This window comes from Vidua macroura, chromosome 12, assembly GCF_024509145.1.
Source record: "Vidua macroura isolate BioBank_ID:100142 chromosome 12, ASM2450914v1, whole genome shotgun sequence".
Classification (NCBI taxonomy): Eukaryota; Metazoa; Chordata; class Aves; order Passeriformes; family Viduidae; genus Vidua; species Vidua macroura.
Window position 1 is genome coordinate 21,370,619 of NC_071582.1, and position 17,733 is coordinate 21,388,351.

The following is a 17,733-nucleotide window of genomic DNA, read 5'->3' on the forward strand; positions in this document are numbered from 1 at the left end:
ATTTGTAATGGAATTTGTGGGATTTCTCCTGTTTATTTTTAAGAGGAATTTTGAGTTTGTGGGATTTGTTTTTACCAGGAATTTTTAATGGAATTCCTGGGATTTTTCCTTGTTTATTTTACCACGAATTTTGAAATTGTTTGGATGTGTTTTTAAGGGGAATTTTCAATGGAATTTGTCCTGTCCAGTTTTACCAGGAATTCTGAATTTATGGAATTTTTCCTTGTTAATTTTTAACAGGAATTTGTGGAGTTTATTCCTTGTTAATTTTTCACCGGGAATTTTCAAACTGGGGAATTTTTCCTTGTTTATTTTTAAGAGGAATTTTGAATTTGTGGGATTGTTTTTTTTTTTTTTTTTAACAGGAATTTGAGGGTTTTTCCCCTTGGCTGTTTTAATGGGAATTTTGAATTGATGGGATTCATTTTTACCAGGAATTTCTGGATTTTTTTCCTTGTTTATTTTCCCAGGAATTTTGGTTTTTAGCAGGATTTCTTAATGGAATTTGTGGGATTTTCCCTTGTTTATTTCCCACAGGAAATGGCAAGATTTCCCTTTCTTTTCCCAGGATTCCCTCCCAAATTCCATAGGAATCCTCCTGTTCCCACCCCGCATTCCCAGGGTGCATTCCCATGGAAAATCCCTGGGAATTGTTCGTTCATCCCTTGAATGTCCCTTTGTTTTCCCACACAAAGATTTCCTTCTTTTTATTGGGAACAACTCCCAGCTCTGCACAGCTGGCAATGGAAAAAAAATTCCCAAAAATCCCCCCACTTTGGGATAAAACAAATCCCTGGGATCCAGGAATTCCGTGGAAAACACCCTTGGGATTCCACAGGAATTTCCAAGTTCTGGTTTAACCCCTTAAAATCGGAATTTTTGCAGCATTCCATGGGAAAAAAAGTGGGAAAATCCGATTTAAAAAATTGAGGAAAAGCTGATTTGAAGGTAAAAAATGAGGGGAAAAATTCCAGGATAGCACCAAAATTCCCTAAAAATAGTTGGAAAATGTTACTCCTTTTTTTTTTTTTTTTTAATTATTATTAAATTCTCTTTTCCCTGAGAAAAATTGTGAAATAATTGGAGTATTCCTGGTTTTTCTAATGGAATATTCCAATGTTTTCCTGCTTTACTGGCCTGGATTAATGGGAGAATTTGGGATAAAATCCCCCAAAAACTCAGGATGAGTTAAAAATCCAAGGAATTCTGGGATAATCCTTCAGAATTTAAGGGAGAAAGGGTGGAAAACATGGAAAAATTGAATAAATTTGAAGTAAAATCCACAATTTTTTGGGAATTAAATCACTTTAGATGTGGGGAAGGCTGGAAAATCTGGGATTTTGGGAAAATTTTGCTGTCAGAAATCCATGATGAGAATGAGAAGAAAGTGGGAAAAATTCTTGGAATCCTTGGAAAATTTGAGGGGAAATCGAGGGAGGGAAAAAGCCAATTTTTGGGATAAAAACTTCCAGGGAATTCCAGGAAATTAAAGGATAAAGAAGATTTTGGGAGTGGAGTGAGAAATGGGAAAACTGGGAATGGCAGAATTCCAAGGAATTTCTGGGATCGATGGAGCCATTCCCAAAAACTCCAAGAGGATTCCAATGGAACAGAAAATTTGGGAATTCTGCTCAAATCCCGGCTCGTTGGGATCAGTGCAGAGGTTTTTTTCCCTGGCTGTTTTTCCAGGAATTCCACTCCAGGTTGTTCTTTTTGGGAATTTTGCCCATTCCCTCCTTTTGCCAGGGATAAATCCCACGGGAATGTTGAGTTTCTCTCCTTCCCAGGATTTCCTGGAGCTGCTTCCAGGGGGTTTGGAAGAGCTCCTGGAATTGCTGAGGAGGAGGAAATCCCATGGAATCCTCGGAAAAGTTGGGAACTGGGGGAGGTTTCCTGTAAAAAACAGGGATTGAATTCCTCAGGATGAGGAAATTCCACAGAATCCAAGGAAAGCTTGGGAACGGAGCTGCCATTGCTGCTGGCTCCCATTCCCAACATTCCCACCTGGAATTCCCATTCCTTGGAGCCGGGAAAAGCCCCTTTGGAGCTCCAAATCCCACACGGAGCAGGAGAATTCCTGGTTTTCTCCCTATGGATGCACCTGGATACGGCACAAAGAGCTGGAAAGGCAGCGGGAAAAGGAGGGAACGGCTCCATCCCGGGAAAAACCTTCGGGATCCCGGAAATACCGGGATAAAGGCACGGAGATCCCGGGAAAAAGCTGGAGTTGGGATGGGGAAAAAGCTGGAATTGGAATGGGGGAAAAGGCTGGATTTGGGATTGGGAAAAGGCTGGATTTGGGATGGGGAAAAGGCTGGATTTGGGATTGGGGGAAAAGGCTGGAATTGGGATGGGGAAAAGGCTGGATTTGGGATTGGGAAAAGGCTGGAATTGGGATGGGGAAAGGCTGGATTTGGGATAAGACAGGGCTGGATCAAATCCAATTTATCCCAAGATCCTGGGGGTGTTTGGAATTCTTTGGGATCAGTTCCGTGCTCCAGCAGCTCCTGGCAGTTATTCCGGGCAGGATCCGGGGGCTCGGATGCCTCTGGAACACGGGAATTGGGAATGCTTTTACCTGGATCTGCCGCTGACATTCCCATGGCAACCTCGTCCCGGGCGGATCCGTTCCGGAGGGAATCAAAGGATGGAGGCTGCAGAAGACATTCCCGGTGTGTTCCTGACGGGCCGGAATTCGGGAGCGGATCCCGTGAATGGCGGCTCCAGATGGGTTTGGCAGGAACACAATTCCCGAGGGATGGATGGGACAGGGAACGTCCAGTGCGGGGATTGGCAAAGGGATAAACAACAGCTGGGAAAAGCGGGAGCGGGATGGGCCACGGAGCTGGGCAGGATTTGGGAAGGGAGGGATAATGGGAATGAGCAGGGATTTGGGATTTATCCCAGCTGGACCCAGCCCTCTCCTCGGGAACGCCGCGGGCTTTTCCAGGATTTCCCTTTGGATTCTCCCCGGATCTGTTGGAGGTGAACGGGAGAGGCTGGAGATGGGAAAAGGCTCCTGGAACTTGGATTTTCCTTTGGATCCTGGAGAAATCTGGGATGCTGGGAAGTGCAGATGGATTTCATGGAGCACGGGGGATTGGAGGAATTTTGGAGGGCTGGGAAAGGACGGAATGGGAATGGGGAAGGAGGGAATGGAAAAGGGAATGGGAATGGGGAAGGAGGGAATGGAAAAGGGAATGGGAATGGGGAAGGAGGGAATGGGAAATGATCCCTGCTCGGGTTTTCTGGGAAAAAGGAATCCCTGGGGACCCTCCCATGGGCCCCGTGATTATCCCAGGATTTGGGCTTGGCAGCTCCATGGAAATCTGGGATTCCACGGAATGCGGCTGATCCCTGCAGGATCCAACTTTGGGATGCTCCATGCCAGGAGCTCGTCAGAACGAGGCTGGGGGATCCCAAAAAGGGATTGTTGGGATTTAGGGATCGCTCCGGAGCCATGGGAGCGGCGGCGGACACGGAGTGGCTGCGCTGGGTGAGCAAAAGATTTGGGAATGTCGCTGGGAAGGAGAAGGAAATCAGCCTGGAAGAGTTCAAATCCGCCCTGCAGGTCAAGGAGGTCAGGGATCCGTGGGAAGGAGGGAATGGGATCCGTGGGAAGGAGGGAATGGGATCTGTGGGAAGAGGGAATGGGATCCGTGGGAAGAGGGGAGGGATCCATGAGAAAGAGGTGAGAGATCCGTGGGAAGAGAGGAGAGATCAGTGGGAATTCCCTGCTCCATGGAAGCATTCCCTGATTCTGTGATCCATTAATAACATTCCCTGCTCCATGGGAACATTCCCCAATTCCCTGATCCATGAAGAACATTCCCCATTCCCTGCTCCACGGGAACATTCCCTGCTCCACGAGAACATTCCCTGCTCCATGGGAACATTCCCCATTCCCTGCTCCATGGGAACATTCCCCCATTCCCTGCTCCATGAAGAACATTCCCTGCTCCACGAGAACATTTCCTGCTCCACGGGAACATTCCCCAATTCCCTGATCCATGAAGAACATTCCCCATTCCCTGCTCCATGGGAGCATTCCCCAATTCCCTGATCCATGGAGAACATTCCCGATTCCCTGCTCCACGGGAACATTCCCTGCTCCACGAGAACATTTCCTGCTCCATGGGAACATTCCCCAATTCCCTGCTTCATGGGAACATTCCCCCATTCCCTGCTCCATGAAGAACATTCCCTGCTCCACGAGAACATTTCCTGCTCCACGGGAACATTCCCCAATTCCCTGATCCATGAAGAACATTCCCCCATTCCCTGCTCCACGGGAACATTCCCGCTTTTCCCGCAGTCCTTCTTTGCCGAGAGGTTTTTCGCGCTCTTCGATTCCGACGGGAGCGGCTCCCTGAGCCGGGAGGAGCTGCTGGGATCCCTGCGCCGGCTGCTCCGCGGGAATTCCACGGAAAAGCTCCGCTTCCTCTTCCAGGTGTACGACGTGGACGGTGAGAGGAGAAAAACGGGATTCCTTGGGGGTTTTTTGGGATAGATTTGGGATTTGGTCTTCTCTGAGCATCCGGCTTTGGCTGGGATGAGGCTGCTGCCCTTGTTCCATGTGGGAATGGGAAAATTCCAGTGGGAAGCCAAGGATTCCATCGGTCACCCTTGAGGATTTCCCAGGATTTCCCATCAGCTGGGAAGAGCGGGATCTGCTCCGCTCCAATGCCAACTCCCCATCCCGCTTTCCTGAAATTCTGGGATCATTTGGGTTGGAAAAGCCCTCAGAGACCAAATCCAACCATTCCCACCCCCGACCCTGTCCCCAGGTCCCCTTCCAATGCCGCCCTTTCCATGAAGGAATATTCCCAAATCCCAACCTGAACCTTCCCTGGATGCCATTCCCATGTATCCTGTCCCTGGTTCCTGGGAGCAGATCCTGACCCATCCAGGATATTCCACCCTGCAAGGAAAATTCCTGGATTAGGACTGGAAAATTGGGATGGAGGTGACTCCATAGAGCTCTGGAATATCGGGATGGAGGTGACTCCGTAGGGCTGTGGAATATTGGGATCAATCTGATTCTCCAGGGAGCAGATCCTGATCCACCCACGTTTTTCCACCCTGTGAGGAAAATTCCTGGATTAGGACTGGAATGTTAGGATGGAGATGACTCCATGGGCTGTGGGATATCGGGATGGAGGTGACTCCATAAGACTGGAATTTTGGGATGGAGGTGACTCCATAGGGCTCTGGAATATCGGGATGGAGGTGGCTCCGTAGGGCTGGAATTTTGGATGGAGATGACTCCATAGGGTTCTGGAATATCGGGATGAAGGTCACTCTGTAGGGCTGAAATATCGGGATGGAGGTGGCTCTGTAGGGCTCTGGAATATTGGGATGGAGGTGGCTCCGTAGGGCTCTGGAATATCAGGATAGAGGTGACCCTGTAGGACTGGAATATCGGGATGAAGGTGACCCCGTAGGGCAGTGGGATATCAGGATGGAGGTGACTCTGTAGGACTGGAATTTCGGATGGAGATGACTCCATAGGGCTCTGGAATATCGGGATGGAGGTGGCTCCATAAGGCTGGAATATCGGGATGGAGGTGGCTCCGTAGGACTGGAATTTCGGATGGAGATGACTCCATAGGGCTCTGGAATATCGGGATGGAGGTGGCTCTATAGGACTGGAATTTTGGGGATGGAGGTGGCTCCGTAGGGCTGAACTATCGGGATGGAGGTGGCTCCATAAGGCTGGAATATCGGGATGGAGGTGGCTCCGTAGGACTGGAATTTTGGGATGGAGGTGGCTCCGTAGGGCTGAACTATCGGGATGGAGGTGGCTCCGTAGGACTGGAATTTGGGGATGGAGGTGGCTCCGTAGGGCTGTGGGCTATCGGGATTCTCCCGGTTTCCAGGGAGCGGCTCCATCGACGCCGAGGAGCTGCGGGTGGTGCTCCGGGAGTGTCTCCGGGAGAGCTCCCTGGCCCTTCCCGAGGAGCGGCTCGGGGCCCTGAGCCAGGCCCTGCTCCAGGCCCTCGACCGGGATCACAGCGGCTCCATCACCTTCCCGGAGCTCCGGGAGCAGCTGGAAGCGTTTCCGGAACTCCTGGAGAACCTGAGCGTCAGGTGGGGAGGGGAACTCTGGGATTTCTGGGAAAGGATTCCACGGGGGAGCCCACAGTGGGGTTGGGAGCAGCTGGAGAGGTTTGGGATTGGATCTGGGATGGGGTTGGGACGGGTGCAGGGTTTGGATCAGGGATGGTTTGGGATGGGGCAGGGTTTGGATTTTGGGATGGATGCAGGGATGCTGCCACTCTGGCTGTAGGGCCGGGTACTTCTCCAGCTCCCCGTTCCCCATCCAACCCCCCCCAAATTCCCATCCAAACCCCAAATTCCCATCCAAACCCCAATTCCCATTTTCCCAGTGCCGCCAGCTGGCTGAAGCCCCCCGGTCCCAGCCCTGCTGAGCCCTGGCTGTGCTGCTTTTCCCGGGAATCCCGCGGGGACCAGCGGGCCGGGATCTGCTGCTTTTCCCGGGAATCCCGCGGGGATCAGCGGGCCGGGATCTGCTGCTTTTCCCGGGAATCCCGCGGGGACCAGCGGGCCGGGATCTGCTGCTTTTCCCGGGAATCCCGCGGGGATCAGCGGGCCGGGATCTGCTGCTTTTCCCGGGAATCCCGCGGGGACCAGCGGGCCGGGATCTGCTGCTTTTCCCGGGAATCCCGCGGGGACCAGCGGGCCGGGATCTGCTGCTTTTCCCGGGAATCCCGCGGGGATCAGCGGGCCCGGCTGTGCTGCCTGGGGGGCTGGGTCGCCACCACGGCGCTCCTGCTCGCCCTGGGGGCTCTGTGGCACCGGGAGCGCGGCCCCGCCCTGGCGCTGGCCCGGGGCTGCGGGCAGAGCCTCAACCTCAACTGCGCCCTGCTGGCCGTGAGTGCCCCGCGACACCGGGGGGACACCGGGGGGACACGGAGGGGAGGGAGCCGGGAAGGCCGGGCCGGTCCCGGGGTAGCCAGGAGGGATGCTGGCCCAAAGTTTCCTGTTGTCCCCGGCGTTTTCCGTTGTCCCACAGCCTTTCCCAGTCCCCCTGGAATTTCCCGTTGTCTCCCACCATTTCCCGTTCTCCCGGTATCTCCCAGTGCCTCCCGTTTCCATTTGCCCCCCGGGATCTCGGGGTGCTCTGGCCCCTCCCCTCGCCCACTGCTCGTCCCTGTCGCTGTCCCTTGTCCCCCTCACTCACCCCTGTCCCCGTCCCTGTCCCGTCCCTGTCCCCTCCCTCGCCCCCTCTCCCCTGTCCCTGCCCTCACCCCTGTCCCCTCTTTGTCCCTGTCCCTCTCTCCTGTCCCTCTCTCCTGTCCCCTGCCCTGTCCCCTGTCCTGTCCCCGCTGTCCCTGCCCTGTCCCCTGCCCTGTCCCCTGCCCTGTCCCCTGCCCTGTCCCCGCTGTCCCCGCTGTCCCCTGCCCTGTCCCCGCTGTCCCCTGCCCTGTCCCCTGCCCTGTCCCCGCTGTCCCTGTCCCCTGTCCCCGTGGCTGTCCCCAGGCGCTGATGCTGCGGCGCTCTCTGACCTGGCTGCGCTCCACGCCGCTGGCGGAGCTGTTCCCGCTGGAGCTGCACGTGCGGGGCCACGAGCGCGTGGGACACCTGGTGCTGGCCCTGGGGACCGCGCACGCGGGGGCACACCTGGCACAGGCGGGTCAGTGACAGGGGACACAGCTGGCACAGGCGGGTCAGTGACACGGGGGCACAGCTGGCACAGGCAGGTCAGTGACAGGGGACACAGCTGGCACAGGTGGGTCAGTGACATGGGGGCACAGGGACACAGCCAGGTCAGTGACACGGGGACACAGCTGGCACAGGCGGGTCAGTGACACGGGGGCACACCTGGCACAGGCGGGTCAGTGACACGGGGACACAGCTGGCACAGGCGGGTCAGTGACAGGGGACACAGCTGGCACAGGCGGGTCAGTGACACGGGGGCACAGCTGGCACACCTGGCACAGGTGGGTCAGTGACAGGGGACACTGGGACACAGCCAGGTCAGTGACACGGGGACACAGCTGGCACAGGCGGGTCAGTGACACGGGGACACACCTGGCACACCTGGCACAGGCGGGTCAGTGACACGGGGACACAGCTGGCACAGGCGGGTCACAGACATGGGGGCACACCTGGCACACCTGGCACAGGCGGGTCAGTGACACGGGGACACAGCTGGCACAGGCGGGTCAGTGACACGGGGACACGGGGGCACAGCTGGCACAGGCGGGTCAGTGACACGGGGACACGGGGGCACAGCTGGCACAGGTGGGTCAGTGACACGGGGACACACCTGGCACAGGCGGGTCAGTGACAGGGGACACAGCTGGCACAGCTGGCACAGGTGGGTCAGTGACAGGGGACACGGGGACAGGGAGCCCAGGGATGGGGGATCCCATGGAAGGGGTGCCCGTGTCCCAGGGAGGGCGTGGATGCCCTGGAGAAAGGTGCCCGTGCCGGGGGCTGCGAGGGCACAGGCGGGGACAGGACAGCGACAAGGACAAGGACAGGGGCCAAGCAGGGGACAGGGACCGGGCAGGGCACAGGGCACGGACAGGGGACAGGGGACAGGGCACGGACAGGGCACGGACAGCAGCCGCGGGCTGTGATCCCCCTCTAGCGGCTCCCGCCGGACAGCCGAGGTGGTGAGCGGGATCCCAACTCCCAAATCCCGGCACCCCACATTCCCAAATCCCGGCACGGCACCCCACATGCTGGCACCCCTAGTCCCCGTCCCGGAGCGGGTGCCAGGGCTCTGTCCCCCCAGGGGCCACCTTTGCTCCCCCTGCCCCTCCCGTGCCATCACCCCCGGGACAGCCGGGACGCGGTGCCAGGGCCGGGCCGGGCTCTGGGCAGGACCGGGGCATTCCCGGCCGGGCATTCCCGGCGGGGCATTCCCGGCGGGGCAGCGGGGGGGTTGTGCTGAGCCGTGCCCGTGTCCCCAGGCCTGGCACGGCGGGACTGGCTCGTGGCCCTGGGCGAGTACGTGCGGCGCTGGCGGCCGGGCGCGGGCGGCGTTGGTGGCACTGCCCCGCAGACCGGGCTGGCGCTGCTGGCGCTGCTCCTGGCCATGCTCGCCTGCTCCAGCCCCTGCGTGCGGCGAGGCGGCCACTTCGAGGTGATCCCATGGGAATTCCCGGCTGGAATGCCGGGGGCGTCACGGTGGGAAAGGGGGGGCACCCGTGGGTGCCCGTCCTGGTGCTGCCCCGAGGGACCCCGGGGGCCCTGGGCACGCCACACTCGCAGTTCAGGATTCCTGGGATTTTCTTCCCCACCCAGGGAACCAGGGAATGGTTTCCCAGTGCCGCAGGGAAGTTGGGAAGGAATTCCTGGCTGGGAGGGGCTGGGATGGAATTCCCAGAGGAGCTGTGGCTGCTCCTGGATCCTTGGGAGTGTCCCTGGAGCAGCCTGGGATAGTGGGAGGTGTTGGGATTGGAACTGGACGGGTTCAAGGTCCTTTCCAAGCCAAATCCCAGAGATTCCAGGATTCCCTTGGGCTGCCTTTTCCCACTGGGGTACCCAGACAGCCCCACCAAGAAGCACCACATGGGTCCAGCACTTCCCATCCCCATTCCTGTTCCCATCCCCACTCCCACTCCCATTCCCAGGTTTTTTACTGGAGCCACCTCTCCTACATCCCCGTGTGGCTCCTGCTGCTCCTGCACGGTCCCCACTTCTGGAAGTGGTTCCTGATTCCCGGCTCCCTGTTCGTGCTGGAGAAGGTTCTGGGCTGGGCGTGGCGCCGGGCGGGGGATCTGCGCATCCTGGAGGCCAAGCTGCTGCCTTCCAAGGTGGGAGTAAATCCCAAATCCCAAACCTCCCAAATCCCACCATCCTATCCATCCCAAATCCCATCCATCCATCCATCCATCCATCCATCCATCCATCCATCCATCCATCCATCCATCCCAAATTCTTAACACTGCACATCCCATCCATCCATCCTAAATCCCACCATCCCATCCCACCATCCCAAATCCCATCCCACCATCCCAAATCCCACCTCCCACCTCCTCCCAGCACTCTGGGAATGAAGGAACAAACAAACACAGAAAAGCTGGAGGTGGCAGCAGGAGGCCAAAGGAATTCCTCTCTTTCCAAGCCTTTTTCCCTCTTTTGTCGAATGAAAACTCACAAAACAACCGGAGCAGAACGAAAACTCCTGGAACACGGAATTTTTTTCCCCAAATCCCGTAGTTTGAGCCCAGTCTGAACTGGGATTTTGTGCAACCCAAACTGGGCAGGGAATGGGGAACAAACCCAGTGGGGGGCAGAACCCGGAACTTCCGCTGCACAGAAACCAGCGGGAGATATCCTTCGGACATTCCCAGTTTTCCTGCTCCCGTTCTCCTGCAGGTGACCCACCTGGTGATCCAGAGGCCGAAATCCTTCCGCTTCCAGCCGGGGGATTACATCTACCTGAACATCCCGGCCATCGCCGCCTACGAGTGGCACCCCTTCTCCATCAGCAGCGCTCCGGAGCAGCCAGGTTCCTCGTGCTCCCGGCAGATTTCCCTGGGATTTTCCCTTAATATCCCCGGGATGGATCTGTTTCCCACCCCCGGGATCTGTTTTTCATCCCTGGAATGTTTCCCGTCCCTGAGATCTGTTTTCCACCCCCAGAATCTGTTTTCCCACTTGGGATCTGTTTCCCTCCCTGGGGATCTGTGTCCCATCCCTGGAATATTTTCTGTCCCTGAGATCTCTTTTCCACCCACAGGATCTGTTTTCCTACCTGGGATCTGTTTTCCTACCTGGGATCTGTTTCCCACTCTTAGGATCTGTGTCCCATCCCTGGAATGTTTTCCATCCCTGAGATCTCTTCTCCACCCTTGGGATCTGTTTTCCACCCTTGGGATCTGTTTTCCTACCTGGGATCTGTTTTCCTACCTGGGATCTGTTTCCCACCCTTGGGATCTGTGTCCCATCCCTGGAATGTTTCCCATCCCTGGAATGTTTCCCACCCCTGGATCTGTTTCCCACCCCTGGATCTGTTTTCCATGCCCACGGTGACATTTTTCCAGCTCGGATGGGGTTTGGAGCGAGCCGGGCTATGGAAGGCGGTTCCATGGGATGAGTTGGGTTTGAAGTTCTTCCCAGTCCAGAGAATTCCAGGATTTTGGGATTGATCCCACAGAAACCCTCTGGCTGCACATCCGGGCACGGGGCCAGTGGACCACCAAGCTCTACGAGTACTTCCAGCAGCTGGAATCGCACGGCCCGGAGCCGAATCCACCCGGGAAGAGCCGGCACTGGGAACAGGTGGGATTGTGGGATTGGGATCAGAGCGAAGGGATGGGTGCAGCTGGGTGTGGAGTGGATCCCATTGGGATCATCCCAGCCAGAGAATCCCTCGGGATGAACATTCCCTGCTTGCCCAGCCTTGAAGGATTTGTATCCCCATGGAACGGGAATTCGTGTCCCTCCATCAGGGTCACAGAGCCTTGGCAGAGGGACACGAATTCCCGTTCCATGGGACACAAATTCCCATTCCCATCGGTGGGATTTGGGATGGATGGATGGATGGGATGGTGGGATTTGGGACTGAGGGGATTTTGTGCACCATGGAATGGGATTTGGGATGGATGGATGGATGGATGGATGGATGGATGGATGGATGGATGGATGGATGGATGGGATTGATGGGATTTGGGGTGGATGGATGGGATTGATGGGATTTGGGGTGGATGGATGGGATGGTGGGATTTGGGACTGAGGGGATTTTGTGCACCATGGAATGGGATTTGGGGTGGATGGATGGGATGGTGGGATTTGGGATTGATGGGATTTTGTGCTCCATGGAATGGGAATTCCTATGACCCTGCTGGAGGCCTGGCAGATCCCGGGAGCGGTGATCCCAGCGCTGATTCCCAGCCTTTGTTCCCAGGAAGGATCCGTGGCCTCCGGCAGGGATGGAGCCGTGGAGCTGACGGCGTTCCGAGCCTCCGGAGCTGCTATCCCAGGAAAGGACCCAGAGCAGGGGGTGAGCACTGCCCCGATCCCAGGGAACAGGGACTGGATCCCAAATGGGATAAAGCTCCTTAAAAAACTCCTCTTTGGAAAGAAATTCCTTGGATATTATTGTGGCAGCTGGAATTGTGTGTGCAGCCCAGTGGGAAAGCACTTCAAATCCAGGGAATTTTGGGAGTGCTTGGGAAGGGGGGATGGTCACTGCTCCCCTCTCCTGCAGGGCACCGGGCCCGGGGAGACCCAGCGGAGCTGCAGCGTCAAGGTGAGGATGTTCCCGCCTTTCCTGGATCCTGGAAAATGGGCTGGCATCAGCATTCCCACCATCCCGTCCATCTTCCTGTCCATCCCATCCCCATTCCCAGCTGCTCCATCCCTGTGCCCGGATGATCCCACCTGGGCTGATCCAAACCCTGCCCAGTCCTTCCCACCCACTCCTTGCTCCCACAAAACCCCGGGAAGATCCCAAATTCCAGGATCCCCTTTGTGCCCTTCTCCTCCACCCGGGAGCTGCTCCAGCCCCTGGAATTGCTGGATCTGTCCCTGAGTCTGGATCTCTCCCAGTGCTTCCTGGACGGTCCCTACGGAACTCCGAGCCGGCGGATCTTCACCTCGGAGCACGCCGTTCTCATCGGAGCCGGCATCGGGATCACCCCCTTCGCCTCCATCCTGCAGAGCATCATGTTCCGGTGGGTGCCTTGGAATCTGGGAATATCCCAGGGATTGATGGGATGGATGCCTGGGTGGAGCTGTCATCCAATCCTCGGTCCTTGGGATTCTGTCCTCGGGATCCCTTTCCCATGGCCACAGGTGGGGCCTCCCTCGGTGCCAGGATTTTCCTTGGGAATTTGGAGGGAGCTTGGCCATGGGCGGGCAGCGGGAGGGAAGGGGAAGGAATGGGCTGGAAAGGGGCAGGAAAAGGAAGGAGGGAGTGGGAACGGGAAGGAAGGAGCAGGAAAAGGTAGAAAGGGACAGGAAGGAGCAGGAATGGGCAGGAAGGAGCAGGAAAAGGCGGGAAAAGGAAGGAATGAGCAGGAATGGGAAGGAGGGAGCAGGAATGGGAAGGAAGGAGCAGGAAAAGGAAGGAATGGAAAGAAAGAGCAGGAAAAGGAAAGAAGGAGCAGGAAAAGGCAGGAATGGGAAGGAGAGAGCAGGAATGGGAAGGAGGGAGCAGGAAAAGGTAGAAAGGGACAGGAAGGAGCAGGAATGGGCAGGAAAGAGCAGGAATGGGAAGGAAGGAGCAGGAAAAGGCAGGAATGGAAAGAAGGAGCAGGAAAAAGCAGGAATAGAAGGAAGGAGCAGGAAAAGGAAGGAATGAGCAGGAAAAGGCTGGAATAGAAGGAAGGAGAAGGAAAAGGCTGGAATGAGCAGGAAGGAGCAGGAAAAGGCAGGAATGGGCAGGAAAAGGCAGGAATGGGCAGGAAGGAGCAGGAATGAGCAGGAAGTGCCGCTCCCCCGCGCAGGTACCGGCGGCGGAAGCAGAGCTGCCCCAGCTGCCATTTCTCCTGGAGCGAGGAACGGCGGGATGAGGAGATGACGCTCCGGAAGGTGGGAATGGGAACGGGAGCAAGAGGGGATGTGGGATCCAGGCTTGGCCTGGGATGGGGCTGCAGGGTCCCAGGATGGAGAGCCTGGGAGCATCCCTCAAATCCGGGAGCTTTGGAAACGGGGCCTGGATCTGGTGTTGGGAGCTGGTGCTGGGATTTGGTGTCGGGATTTGGTGTTGGGATCTGGTGCCGGAATCTGCTGTTGGGATCTGGTGTCGGGATTTGGTGCCAGGATTTGGCACCAAGATCTGGTGCTGGGATTTGGTGTCAGGATATGGTGCCGGGATCTGCTGTTGGATTTGGTGTCAGGATTTGGTGTTGGGATTTGGTGCTGGGATCTGGTATCGGGATTTGGCACCAAGATCTGGTGCTGGGATTTGGTGTTGGGATTTGGTGTTGGGATCTGGTGCCGGAATCTGCTGTTGGGATCTGGTGTCGGGATTTGGCGCCAAGATCTGGTGCTGGGATTTGGTGTCAGGATATGGTGCCGGGATCTGCTGTTGGATTTGGTGTCAGGATTTGGTGTTGGGATTTGGTGCTGGGACCTGGTATCGGAATTTGGCACCAAGATCTGGTGCTAGGATCTGATATCGGGATCTGGCGCCGGGATCCGGTGAGTGCCCGAGCCGAGGCTTTCCCGCCCTGCCAGGTGGATTTCATCTGGATCACGCGGGCCCAGCAGCACCTGCAGTGGTTCCTGGGCCTCCTGGCCAAGCTGGAGACGGAGCAGGCAGAGCTGGAGCCGGGAGGTGAGCGGGAGCGCCCGGCGTCATTCCCGGGAAAACCCGCGGGCCCTGGCGCGGGGCCGGATCCCGGCGGGCAGCTGGAACCCCTGGGATCGCCAGGGAAGTTCCTGGAGCTGCACCTGTACATGACCTCGGCGCTGGGCAAGGGGGACGTGAAGGCGCTGGGGCTGCAGCTGGCCCTGGACCTGCTGGCGGCCCGGGAGCAGCGGGATTCCATCTCCGGGCTCCGCAGCCGCACCCAGCCCGGCCGCCCCGACTGGGACAAGGTCAGGGAACGCGGGATCCCCGGAACGGGAATGCTGGGGGTGTGGAGAGGGGGAGCGGCGCCAAGGGAGGGATCAGAGAATGGGGGAAATGGGACCATGGAATGGGATCATGGAACTGGGGAATGGGATCATGGGATCAGGGAATGGGATTGGGGAATGGGATCATGGGATCGGGGAATGGGATCATGGGATCAGGGAATGGGATTGGGGAATGGGATCATGGGATCGGGGAATGGGATCGGGGAATGGGATCGGGGAATGGGATTGGGGAATGGGATTGGGGAATGGGATCATGGAATCAGGGAATGGGATCATGGGATCAGGGAATGGGATTGGGGAATGGGATCATGGAATCAGAGAATGGGATCGGGGAATCAGGGAATGGGATTGGGGAATGGGATCATGGAATCAGGGAATGGGATTGGGGAATGGGATCATGGAATCATGGTATGGGATCGGGGAATCAGGGAATGGGAACATGGAATGGGATCATGGAATCAGGGAATGGAATAATGTTCCATGTATGGGACTGGGGAATGGAATCAGGGAATGGGATTGGGGAATCATGGTATGGGATCATGGAATGGGATCAGAGAACTGGGGAATGGAATCATGGTATGGAATCATGGTACGGGATCAGGGAATGGGATCATGGGATGGGATCAGAGAATTGGGGAATGGGATCATGGGATCATGGTATGGGATTGGGGAATGGGATAATGGGATCAGGGAATGGGATCAGAGAACTGGGGAATGGAATCATGGTATGGGATCAGGGAATGGGATCATGGGATGGGATCAGAGAATCAGGGAATGGATTGGGAGAGAATGGGAAGATGATCTCATTCCAAGCCTCTGATCTGGGTCAGATTGTGGAATCGTGGAATGGGATCATGGGCTCATGGAATGGGATCAGAGAATCATGGAATGGGACCGGAAGATCACGGAAGGGGTTGGGTTGGAAGGGAGCCCAAAGATCTCCTCATCCCAGCTGTCCCAGCTAGCCCCGGGACCATGGGCCGGGGTCACGGAAGGACGGAACGGGCGGGGCGGGAGTGGCGGATCGCGGGTGCTCCCGCGGCAGGTGTTCGGGAAGGTGGCGGCGGAGCGGCGCGGGAAGGTGGCCGTGTTCTTCTGCGGCTCCGCGGCGCTGGCCAGGGTCATCCGCGGGCACTGCCGCCGCTTCGGCTTCCGCTTCTCCAAGGAAAACTTCTGACCGGAGCCGGTCCCGGGGCGGCCCGGCTCGGAGCCGCTGCGCCACGGAGCTCCGGGAATGTTCCCTTCGGATCTGGGGAGTGAATCAGGAAAAGATGGGAAACTTCCCTTTGGATCTGAGCAATAAATCGGGAAAAGATGGGAATGTTTCCTTTGGATCTGAGCAATAAATAACAAAAGATGGGAATGTTTCCTTTGGATGTGAGCAATAAATAACAAAAGATGGGAACGTTTCCTTTGGATCTGGGGAATGAACCAGGAAAAGATGGGAAACTTCCCTTTGGATCTGAGCAATAAATCGGGAAAAGATGGGAATGTTTCCTTTGGATCTGAGCAATAAATCGGGAAAAGATGGGAACGTTTCCTTTGGATCTGAGCAATAAATAACAAAAGATGGGAACGTTTCCTTTGGATCTGAGGAATAAATCGGGAAAAGATGAGAAACTTTGGATCTGAGGAAAAGATGGGAATGTTTCCTTCGGATCTGCGGAATAAATCAGGAAAAGATGGGAAACTTTGGATCTGAGGAAAAGACGGAAAACCTTCCTTTGGATCTGAGGAAAAGATGGGAAACCTTCCTTTGGATCTGTGGAATAAATCAGGAAAAGATGGGAAACTTTCCTTTGGATCTGAGGAATAAACCAGGAAAAGATTGGAAAAATTGGATCTGAGGAAAAGATAGGAATGTTTCCTTTGGATCTGAGGAATAAATTGGGAAAAGATGGGAAAATTTGGATCTGAGGAAAAGATGGGAATGTTTCCTTTGGATCTTAGCAATAAATTGGGAAAAGATGGGAAAGTTCTCTTGGATCTGAGGAAAAGATGGGAATGTTTCCTTTGGATCTGAGCAATAAATAGGAAAAGATGAGAAAATTCCCTTTGGATCTGAGGAATAACTGAGGGAAGGATGGGAATGTTGAGGTCGATGGAAGCAATTCCAGCTCCTTGGCAAAACGAAGGAAAAACTGGGATGGGAATCGGTGTCCGAGAGGTGCCGCTGCCCCCAACGCGGAATCTGCGCCGGATTGGGATCGGTTTTCCTGGTAAATCAAGGGAATCCAGGAATCAGGAGCTGGCGAGGCCGTGGATAACAATTCCTCTTGGGATTCCCGATTTTCCAGCCTTTTCCAGGCCTGGGATCCGCTCCTCCTGGTGGGCAAGGCGCAGAATTCCCGGGGTTAGCGACGGGTCGGGATTGAATCGCGTCCATCCTGCCTCCGTCGCGTTTATCCCCAGCTGGGTGGTTTTTAGGGATGCAGGGTCTGGAATTTGTTTGGAATCACGGAATTGTTCCCGTTGGAAAAGCCCTGGGAGATCCTGGACTCCAACCAAGCCGCTGTCCCCAGGTGCCTCATCCGAAGGGTTTCAATCCCTCCCGGATGTGATTCCAGCCCTGCCTGGCAGCTCTTCCATGCCTGGGGCTTCTCCAGGTGGGAATTTTCCAGGTGGGAATTATCCCAACATTCCCAAGCCTCCCCTGGCGCAGCCGCTCTCCCGGAGCCGCCGTGCCCAGCCCGCCGCTCTCCCCGTTCCTTCCATCGATTATTCATCAATTATTCATCAATTATTCATCAATTATTCATCAATTAGCCATTAATTATTCATTAATCCCCGTTAATTATCGCGATCAAAGCCGGCGCCTCACGCGGCCTCGCCACGTGACCGCGCTGTGGGCGCGGCCTCAGCCAGCCAATCAGCGGCGCGCTCCTCCCGGAAGCCCCGCCCCTTAAACGCGCGCTTCTGATTGGTCGCCGCCGCTCTCGCGGGAAGCCGGGGCGGGGCCGCTCCCGCCGCTCCCCCCCCGGTGCCAGCGGGGGCTGCGGCGCTGCCGGGGCCCCGCGCGGGTGCGAGCGGCGACCGCGGCGCTCCCGGAGCCGCCGGGGCGGCGGCGGCGGCGGCGGCGGCGGCGGCGGCGGCGGCGGCGGCGGCGCCTCCTCCCCGCCCCGCCCCGCCCTACCCGGCGCCGTTGTGGCGGCGGCACCGCCGCGCCGC

The 17,733-nt window shown here is 56.6% G+C and overlaps 1 protein-coding gene across 1 annotated transcript; it reads left to right on the plus strand.

Moving 5' to 3' along the window:
- Positions 1-3,460: 3,460 nt before the first annotated feature.
- NOX5 (NADPH oxidase 5) lies at positions 3,461-15,826 on the plus strand. Its single transcript, XM_053987917.1, has 16 exons — positions 3,461-3,580; positions 4,316-4,466; positions 5,880-6,090; positions 6,390-6,894; positions 7,504-7,657; positions 8,946-9,118; positions 9,609-9,791; positions 10,357-10,489; positions 11,138-11,262; positions 11,888-11,983; positions 12,191-12,232; positions 12,532-12,656; positions 13,431-13,515; positions 14,164-14,263; positions 14,360-14,526; positions 15,611-15,826. Exons 1-16 carry the CDS (start codon positions 3,461-3,463, stop codon positions 15,740-15,742), a joined length of 2,502 nt encoding a protein of 833 aa, XP_053843892.1. The 3' UTR covers positions 15,743-15,826.
- The last annotated feature ends 1,907 nt before the right edge of the window (positions 15,827-17,733 follow it).

What these genes read in the sequence shown, in the direction of transcription:
- NOX5 (XM_053987917.1), top strand. Translation starts at nt 3,461, where the DNA reads ATGGGAGCGGCGGCGGACACGGAGTGGCTGCGCTGGGTGAGCAAAAGA. An exon ending in AGGAGATGACGCTCCGGAAG is followed by an intron (nt 13,516 to 14,163) that starts GTGGGAATGGGA and finishes CCGCCCTGCCAG; the next exon opens with GTGGATTTCATCTGGATCAC. An exon ending in GGCAGAGCTGGAGCCGGGAG is followed by an intron (nt 14,264 to 14,359) that starts GTGAGCGGGAGC and finishes TGGGATCGCCAG; the next exon opens with GGAAGTTCCTGGAGCTGCAC.